Consider the following 9,631-nt stretch of genomic DNA (forward strand, 5'->3'; position numbering starts at 1 on the left):
CATATCCCAAAAGGAACCAGGGGAGGCTCTCAAATTCCTTTTCCATGGATTAAAGTCATTTATCAGAACCCTGTCCCTGGAAATGGCCTCCCTTCCAAAAGTGGGCCATTCTATTTCAGCATTAAATGTTGAAAGCTATGACAAGAGTCACAGGCTCTAACCCACAATGGAATAACAAGAGTCTTTACCATGCAGTCTGGGTGCCAAGTCCTAGAAGTTCTGTCATTAGGCATCAAATAAAGAAAAAAAATTTTTTTTTTTCCATTTCCTCTTCTAGGCTCAAAGACTGTGTGCATATGTGTTCAGTCACTCAGTCGTGTCTGACCCTTTGTGCCCTCAGCCTACCAAGCTCCTCTGTCATGGAATTTCCCAGGCAGGAATACTGGGGTGGGTTGCCATTTCCTCCTCCAGGAGATCTTTCCAACCCAGGGATCAAACCTGCATCTCTTGTGTCTCCTGCACTGGCAGGCAAATTCTTTATCACTGAGCTACCTGGGAAGGCCAGTGGAATATTACTCAGCTGTAAAAAGGAATGAAATCGGAAGAAGATTCTTAGCCTGACGCAGTCTTTAGTTGGGAGAATTTGGGGCAGCATAGAACAGGAGTGTCCATCATGGTCGGGGGAGGAGATATTTTTGAGCAGTGGAAGCTGGCCAGTGCACTGGTGCTGAGAGTGGAGGGAGGCAGAGAGCGGGGCAAGGATGTGGAGGCCCAGGTGAAAGGGGTGCTTCCTGATGAGACTCTTCTTCCAACAAGGGTCTGCTCACGTTCTACCTGTTCCACAGAGCATAAACTACTCCCAACCCCGTTTTCTTTCTTTTTCTGAATTCCCTGAGAACTCCAGTACATAGCATATAAACAACTCTTGATTACACTGCCATTAGTTGTTTTTAAAAAATTCTGGTTCACTGGCTCCTTCTCTCTAGGAAGCCCTTAGAACAACTGTCTGTCATATTCATTTTGGCTCAGTCATTTTCTACGTGATGTTGATCTATGTATAAAGGTATCTTTTACTCCCAATTAAGCTATCCCCGCAAAGAACAATTTTTTTTAAAAAGTAGCCCCCACCGAAGTGCCCAACAAAGTGATAAACACACAGCAAGAATTCAAGTAGCTGTCAGCTCTAAAGCCAGGTGATTATACTAAAAGTACATAAGGTCTCTAGTTAAATAAGGAAATAAGTTAGAGATTAAAAAAAAAAAGAAAGACGATATTTAAAAGCTCATCACCCAGCTATAGTGCTTGGGGACTTCCCAATGTCACCAACATTCAGCAGGGAACAGTAAACACGAAGAAGAAAATATTTTGGAACATTTATGAATAATATGAACAGCTGATCTCCTTTCTCAAAGAGCTTAAAACAGTTTCCAGGAACTAAATAGTGGTAACCCTGAAGGGAACAAGGTTATGTGTGTGATAGCTATGGAGAGAGTTGGGAACCAGCATGGGCACTTGGTCCACAGGGCTGCATTGAGAGGGGATGCAGGGGAGAGACAGAGGACCACCTGCTGAGCATCTCCTGATAGTATGCTATGGGTACCACGCTGGGGTGTCTGACAGGTGGTAGACCTTAATCTTCACGATAACCCTTCATCTTTACAGATGAAGAAATTGAGGCTCAGGCAGGTTAAGCAACTTGTCCAAGGCCATGTGCGTAGTAGTAACTAACGGAGACCGAGTGGAGTCCCAGATCTATTTGTCTCCAATGCTTTTGCTCTCTCCACTAGGTAACCCCAACCTCTTCTAGAACAGCTTTCATTCTTGCCCCCCAAATAAAGCCAAATGATTTTGTCTTTGTGAAGAAAGAAGAGGTAAGAACAGCTAGCTCTTCGGTAGTTACGGAGTCAGGGGAGGATTCAGAAAATGGAGTTAACGTTAGTTGAGAGGGAATTATGAACCAAGAACCGTATAGGCACCTTTTACACATCACGTGATTTCACCCCAATAACCCTAAGGAAGGGAACTTGAGGTTAACACATATGAGTTAACTGAGGGAAGTTAACTTACCCTAAGGCATGATGCTAGAAAGAAGGAAAGTGAAGCGGGGATCTGAACAGGGTCCATCAGGTCTCAAAGCCTCTTTCCACTGCCCTCCAGCATGCACTCCCATTTCTTCTTCCCATAAATGCCCAGAACTAAAGTTTGGGAAACACCACCTGTTAAGAGATCTGCCCAGTAATTACACAGCAGTTGAACCAAACGGAGCCTGCACCCCACAGGAAGTAAAACTATCATCTCAACCAAGGAACTGAGTAGGCAGAAAGAGAGAGATGTGCAATGGGTCTTTAAAACTGCTGCTACCCTCTGAACCCCTGAGAATCTAAAGGACTTTTTCGTTAGGCCATGTCAGTGAGGTCCATCACCAAGTTACATCCCCAGTGGGGACGGAGCCACTGTGGACGGCAGATCCCGCTAGATGGGCCTGACCATGGCTGGGCAATGACACATGACCCAGTCCAGTTCCAGAAGCAACACAGTGATGGAGGCCAGAGAGTTATCACAAGATGAGGTCGGTCCATGAGATCCGGTCCTTTTCGCTGAGCTGGCTCAGACTCAGGTGAAAATGTCAGCAAACAGCTCTCCACATCAGGATAACTCACAGCGCTGACAACTTACCCATGAGTCACTAAGCAAACACACTTCTATCTCCACCAGCTTCCCCATTTTCGTCTCCAAGTTAAGCAAAGAGCCAATCTCTTTAAAAAAAGATGTTAAATCCTTGGGACCTGCGATGAAACGCACCAGTAGCAGCTTCTGAGGGCTCGATCCCACCCCCATCTGGCTCTGTTTGGGAGCTAAATTCAGCAGAAGTCTCCAGGGTCAACCAATGACCCCGAATAAAAATAGTCTTGGAAATCTGTCACAGAGCAGGAAAGGAAACAAGACGGCAGGGTGATTCACTCCAAATGGCAGCTCCGAAACCCAAATTCTCATTTTTTTGTCCCAATACGAAGCCAATGTGCAAAACAGGCCCGGAGCAAACTGTCCTTTTCCAAAGGGCTCTAAAAGTGGCTGCCAAAGAATTTCATATGCAAGCCAAAAAGATTTAGTGTGCCATTCACCTCTCCTGTGACTCTAACTACAGCTACTTTGCAAGAGAGCTCTGAACCAATCACAGGTTGACCCATGCTTGGGGACCACCAGGATCCCTGAGGTTTTGCCCCAGTAAGCAAGAGGGGCCGTCTGTCTTATCTAATTTTCTGTGTGGTCAAATAGCCACAGAAAGGGCATAGAGGCTGTGTGGCAAGTGAGAGAGAGAGAAATAGTGATCACCTCTTCATTGCCTTTCTACTAATTCTAAAACTCACTGCTTCAGCTCCTCTCCCACACACTGAGGTTGTATTACAATAAGTACAATATTTTGAGATGATTGTATGCTTTTTTTTTTTTTAGTTAAGAATTCCACGGGCTTCAGCCAACATTTGATGGCTTAATTCACTCATTTTTTTTCTTTTATTTTTTATTTTATGGCCATGCTGCATGGCTTGTGAAATCTTAGTTCCCGGACCAGAGATCAAACCCAGGATCTCTCATCAGTGAAAGCGTGCAGTCCTAACTCTAACCAGGGAATTCCCAGTTCACTCATTTTAAAATGTATTGAAGGCATAGATGCTTAATCCTAGAGCATGATAGAAAATGCAGAAAGACTAGAGGTGGGTTTGTTTCACAGCCACTCACCTGTGCTTGCCCCTTCCAAAGCACTGTATCTAATGTGACATTCATAATTTATACTTTTTTCCTTAGAGATGGTCCCCTCAGCCCAGCTGAATTTCAAAGGACCACACAACTTAGATCCACCTCTGGACAGGCTCTGGGGCTTTGGGGAATCTCACAATTTGGTGAGAATGAAGGCATGCAGAGAAAACAACAGAACATGGTAAATCCTAACAGTTATGGTCAAGCGCCCATGTACCCTGGGTGCACAGGTGAGGGCGCAGTTAACCTGTGCCTCAGAGGACTGGGAAAGACTTCTCGAAACTGGTCTTGCAGAACCACTAAGAGTGTGACAGGCAGGGAATGAGGGCAGGGAGTAGGTGGAGGACACCCCAGGGACTGAGAACAGCCCAAGTCAGTGGTTCTCAACTGGGGCCAATTTTGCCCCCCTCCCCGAGGGGATACTTGGCAACATCTGGAAACATGTTCGGTTGTCATCTGGAAGGGAACAGTGCTCCTGTCACAGGGGTAGGGGGAGCCCCGGGGGCGACCCCATGGACTCTCACCCACCAGGCTCCTCCTACCATGGAATTTTCCAGGTGAGAATACTGGAGTTGGCTGCTGTTTCCTACTCCAGGGGATCTTCCCAGCCCAGCGACTGAACCCGTGTCTTCTGTAGCTCCTGCACTGGCAGGCAGATTCTTTATCACTGCACCACCTAGGAAGCCCAGAGAGAGGCCGGAGATGCTGCTGAACAAGTGACAACACACAGGCAGCCTCCCTCCCCAGCCCCCCACAACAAAGCCTGACCCCGCTGCATTGTCAACAGCACAAAGGAGGCGGAAAGTTTGGTCTGAGTAAAGATATGAAAGACCCTGTGTTATACTAAAGGTGAGAAGTTGCCTGGAGCTTTGGTAAACACAGTGCTTCACATCACTGCCTTCACGGAAGAGAAAAACCAGTAAGAAGAGAGGACATGTTAAATTTCTAAAGAGCCAAGATGTCAGGCTGGGCAGATGCCTTATTCTCAAAACAGGAATCACCACAAAGTTAGATGCTGGAAGCCTAAAGTGGGTTTCCTGAGATATGAAAAGGACGTCTCAAAAGTCCCCGGGAATGGCCATCCACATTCCTCCTTGCTCGTGGATGGCTAAGGGGTGAGTGAGAGCATGGTGAGGCCCCGTGCTCTACGTGGCGTGGAAGAAAAGGAACTAAAGGCTCCAGAGTGGAAGCCGCTATGAAGAAAGCAGAAAGAACATGGTGGGGATGCCATGGATGAAGCTTCAAGTGGCCATGCGGTGGGTTGGCAGGAACCAGGCCTGACCATGAAGGCAGGAGGCGCTTGTGCAGGCATCCTTGCTCCTCGACAGGACCCTGGAAGTGCAATGAGGAGGCTACCACCACCACCAAAGCCACCAACACCTCTGCCTCCACTCAAAGGATAAACAGGGCTTCTCAGGTGGTCCAATGGTTAAGAATCCACCTTGCAGTGCAGGGGGACACCAGTTCGATCCCTGGTCCAGGAAGATCCCATGTGCCGTGGAGCAACTAAGCCTGTGCGCTACAACTGCTGAGTCTGTGCTCTAGAGCTCACGAGCCACAAGTACTGAGCCCTGGTGCTGCAACTACTGAATCCTGCATACCCTAGAGCCTGTGTTCCGCCACAAGAGAAGCCACTGCCACGAGAAACCTGAGCACTGCAGCTCAAGAGTAGCCCCTGCTTGCCTCAACTAGAGAAAAACTCACATGCAGCAGCAAAGACCCAGCAAGGCAAAAATACATTAAAAGAGGAAAAGCAAATAAGCAGAACAAACCTCCCCTAGCAAGAGACTTGTAGGAGAGAGAGAAGACAACCCTCAAGATAATAGTAGTTTTGGATATGAGGGCAAAAAACCACAAACTGAAACCCCTTCTCAGATACACTAACACACGCTAATCCACATCACCTTTTGAGTCTTGCCTCCTCCAGACCCACATGCACAGACACATGCCTACACTGATTTTTTTTTAAATGATAACAGTCAGGGGAAAGTGACATCAATCGTATAGATGTCTAAAATAGAGGATTTACCCAAGAAGAAAAAGAAAGCTGGACTAGTATCAAAATAAGATAATTCTAAATGGACAATGTCACAAAAGCTTAAAAAAAAATGTTGTCACAATGGGTGCTACTGTCAGAAAAATTAAAATTCGGTTTGGATGGCACAGACCCCTGATACAACTGTAGCTGTAAGTGCCTAAATGCACATCACAGGCCATGAATGAAGCAAAAAGGCCTTGAAAAAAGCCAGACAGACAGCAAAGGACAGGACATTCCAAACAGAAGAGGAAAAGCTGCAGCCTGGGCAAGGCAGGAATGATGGAGCATGTGCACACATATCCATTGAGAGATGAAATACACTCAAATTTCACCTCTATACAACCATAAATATACACTCAGTATGGACCAGCTAGGCTTCCCTGGTGGCCCAGTGGCAAAGACTCCATCTGCAATGCAGGCGACTCGGCTTCAATACCTGGGTTGGGAAGATCCCCTGGAGAAGGAAATGGCAACCCACTCCAGTATTCTTGCCTGGAAATCCCATGGACAGAGGAGCCTGGGGGGCTGCAGTCCATGGGGCTGCAAAAGAGTCAGGCATGACTAGCAACTAAACAACAACAAGGAACCAACCACCTGTATTTTGGGAGATGAAAACATTACAGGACATAACAGCATCTGGATCTACAGTGGGTTTCCGGTCACATTCTTCAGAGGGAAACAGACATCCAAAGGTCACAAGAGCATAAGCCCAGGAGTTCACACTGCTAAACACTGGAATAGCCTGGAGGGACATTGGGGTGGTGGGAAATTCAATCAGAAGGAGGCCTGCTTTCCACCTGGATCATCAGGATTTACAGCTGGGGAAGCGGCAAGGGTTTGGCTACCCTTTAACGACTCCTGGGAACCAGTCCTCCCAACTTATAAGTAAATCATCAGCAATCACTGAACCTGTGCACTGAGAATTGCAGCCAATTCTCAGAGTGGTTGAGTACACACACAAGTGAGAAACATATAACGTCTGAATGTTGACTGACCCAGTGACTGGGAATAAAGGTAGACCTAGAAACCTAGGCATTAGCCAAGGTCATGCTAATGAGAGCTGATTCCACCCACAACTCCCCAACACCTACTCCTTTGCTCCAGACAGCTCAATTCACTATCATCCAAAGAGCAAGCGTACGCATGCTCAGTCGCTCATTCATGTCCAATTTTTTGTGACCCCATGGACTGTAGCCCGCCAGGCTCCTCTGTCCATGGAATTCTCCAGGCAAGAATACTGGAGTAGGTTGCCATTTCCTTCTGCAGGGGATCTTCCTGACTCAGGAATCGAACCCACATCTCCTGCATTGACAGGCAGATTCTTTACTGCTGAGCCACAAGGCCCCATCACCCAAACAGAATCAGCTTTTAAACCTCACTCCTCTGCTGGCCACTTTATCCATCTGGAATGTTCTCCACCTACACAGATCTTACGCATCCTCTCCAACTCCTCTCAACCCCTCCTCTCCTCCTCTAGAAGGTGTTTCTGAGCCAGCCTAAGGCATCTCTCCCTCTGCTGAACTCCCAGAACAATTAGGTTGTCCAATTACTTGGCAAAGAACTATCTCAGCTCTACAAAGCTTTAACTCGTTGTTAAAGCTTTGTTTTCTTGACCTATTATTTAAATGAATAGAAATTTTCATTTTGCCCATCTTTATTAATATGCCACACTGTTGAGAGGTAAGGACACACCTGATAATTCTTTGGACCCTCCCATCTTACATCCTGGAGCAGTGTTCCTCAATCTTCTTGGCACCAGGAACGGATTTCGTGGAAGACCATTTTCCCTTGGGCAGGGGCCGGGGGGAGGGGTGTTGGTGGTAGGGATGGTAGTTTCGGGATGATTTAAGTGCATGACATTTATTGCGCACTTTATTTTTATTATTAGCACATCAGCTCCACGTCAGATCATAAGGCATTATTACATCCCAGAGTTTGGGGACCTCTGTCCTAGAGTATACTGCATAATACAGAATTAGATTGCAAAGTTCTAAGTTCTCTTCTGAGCTAAGTTGTGCTCACATTACAATCTTTCTTAACAGTCAAGTCTAACAAGGCTTTGCAACCAATGATATGTGAAAGCAAAAAAAAAAAAAGTGTAATACAGAAGAATCTTGGAGATTATTATTTCACAAATTAGGAAACTCAGACATGCAGACTGGCTCAAAGTCCTTTGCAGTGGTGGGTGAACACCAGTTTGCGTCCTTGCTCCTTACTATGGGACATAATGAAGCCTGGCTAAGAGCAGATGATGACTATGGGGATTGCAATTTTGAAGATTAAAAAAGTTTTTAAAATTCTTCAAATTAACACCGGAATTTATGCTGAGAAGTGGGATTAGTTAAGCATCCTAACCTAGATTAAGATTTTCACAAATTTAGCACAGCACAGCATGGAGTGATATTCAAATGTTACAAGAAATGGGATCAGGACTTTCAGGAAACACAAACACACACACACTCTTCCCCCTAAAAACTCAGTTTTGAAACTCCATTTACTGTAATTTTTTTTTTAAGTCAAACTACTTTAAAGCTCTGCTTACATATATTACTCTCTCAGGAGTGTAATAATCACACGTAAAAGCCTTTCTAAAACAAATTCGCCCTGGAAGCCCATTCCGGGGCGTTGAGTTGTGACTACATTCTCAAAGATGTTAGTAACACAAGGGCTCCATCCACAACTCCTTGAGGAGGGAAAAAAAAAAAACTGAAACCATGAATGCCTTGTCAAATTCAGACAGTTTATCTTGGCACTGGCAAGCAGAGCAGTCTCTTCGATGTCTGGAAACGTGTCTAATTACGTTTTTAGAGAGTAACTAAAAAATAGCCAGTGTCCCGGAACAGACGGCTCAGGGATCACTCCATAGCATCCTGAATGACGTGATGGAACCACGCCAGGAAAAGATAAATAAATAAAGGAGAAGACGAAAGCGAAAAAGAACCAAGTGTGAAACCACGATGAGACCCCCAGTCTCTCTGCAAAACAACCCTCCAGTCTTCCCAGGGGCTTGAGGCCGCCAGGACTCTCCCGAAAGTTTTTATTTCCCTTTACTTTTGTTTCCATTAGGTCACCCGGCCCGCCTACAGCATTTACCTGGGGGCAGTGCACTAGCCTGACCGGCCCCAAGCGCAACCTCCAGCTCGGCACACCCCCGATACCCACCCTTCCGTCCGGACGGCACCCAAGGACACCCCTTACTCTGGAACGCGCAGCCCCGGAGCTCGGCACGCCCCTTCCACTCGGATGCGACCGCACCCCGGTATGCAACCAGCGAGCTTAGCGGACCCCAGACACCCCCCGCCGCACCCCGAATCCGGCCACACGTCAAGGGCGCCCCCTCTCGGAAAGGCGCAGGCTCGCGGCACTGCGCACGGCCGCTCCGCCGCCCTCACCTGAGCCGGAGGTTGGCCATGAACTCGGGCATGGAGACGGTGTCCATCAGCACGAAGTCCGCCTTCCCGAACTCCAGGCTCTCCTGCTCCGCCATGGCGCCGGCGCACGGGCTCAGGTGGGCGCGGACGGACTCAGGTGGGCGCGCTCGGACGGCGCGGGGGGCCGGTCCCCGGGGCGTGCGGCGAGCTCGGGCGGGGCCGGGGCGGGGCGCGGGGAAGGGGGCTCCGTGGCCACTCGGAGGGATCTGGACCGGACGGAGGCCGCCCCGCGGCTCCTCGGCGCGCTCTGGGCCGGCGCGGCACACCCGGCAGTTTCCGCTTCTCCCGCGGCGGCGGCCCGGCGCTGTGGGGGGACGGGACAACGAGACGGAGACGGCGGCGGCTGGTCCCGCCTCTGGCCTTGGTCTGGCCCCCGCCCCGCGACCGGCCCGCCCCGCCCCGCCCCGTCCTGTCCCCGCCTCCCGGCCTCCCCTCCTCCCCGCCCCGCCAGCCGAGGAGCCGCCCC

The 9,631-nt window shown here is 48.5% G+C and overlaps 1 protein-coding gene across 1 annotated transcript in view; it reads right to left on the reverse strand.

The window, feature by feature from the left end:
- Positions 1-9,535, reverse strand: part of MYO1D (myosin ID) — a 361,445-nt gene extending 351,910 nt beyond the window's left edge. Inside the window, exon 1 of the mRNA XM_040244025.1 lies at positions 9,127-9,535. Within this exon, the coding sequence (XP_040099959.1) occupies positions 9,127-9,221 (95 nt within the window). The 5' untranslated portion in view covers positions 9,222-9,535. The remainder of the gene's footprint in view (positions 1-9,126) is intronic.
- Between the last annotated feature and the right edge of the window lie 96 nt (positions 9,536-9,631).

Source organism: Oryx dammah, unplaced genomic scaffold (genome assembly GCF_014754425.2).
Source record: "Oryx dammah isolate SB20612 unplaced genomic scaffold, SCBI_Odam_1.1 HiC_scaffold_8, whole genome shotgun sequence".
In the NCBI taxonomy this organism is placed as follows: domain Eukaryota; kingdom Metazoa; phylum Chordata; class Mammalia; order Artiodactyla; family Bovidae; genus Oryx; species Oryx dammah.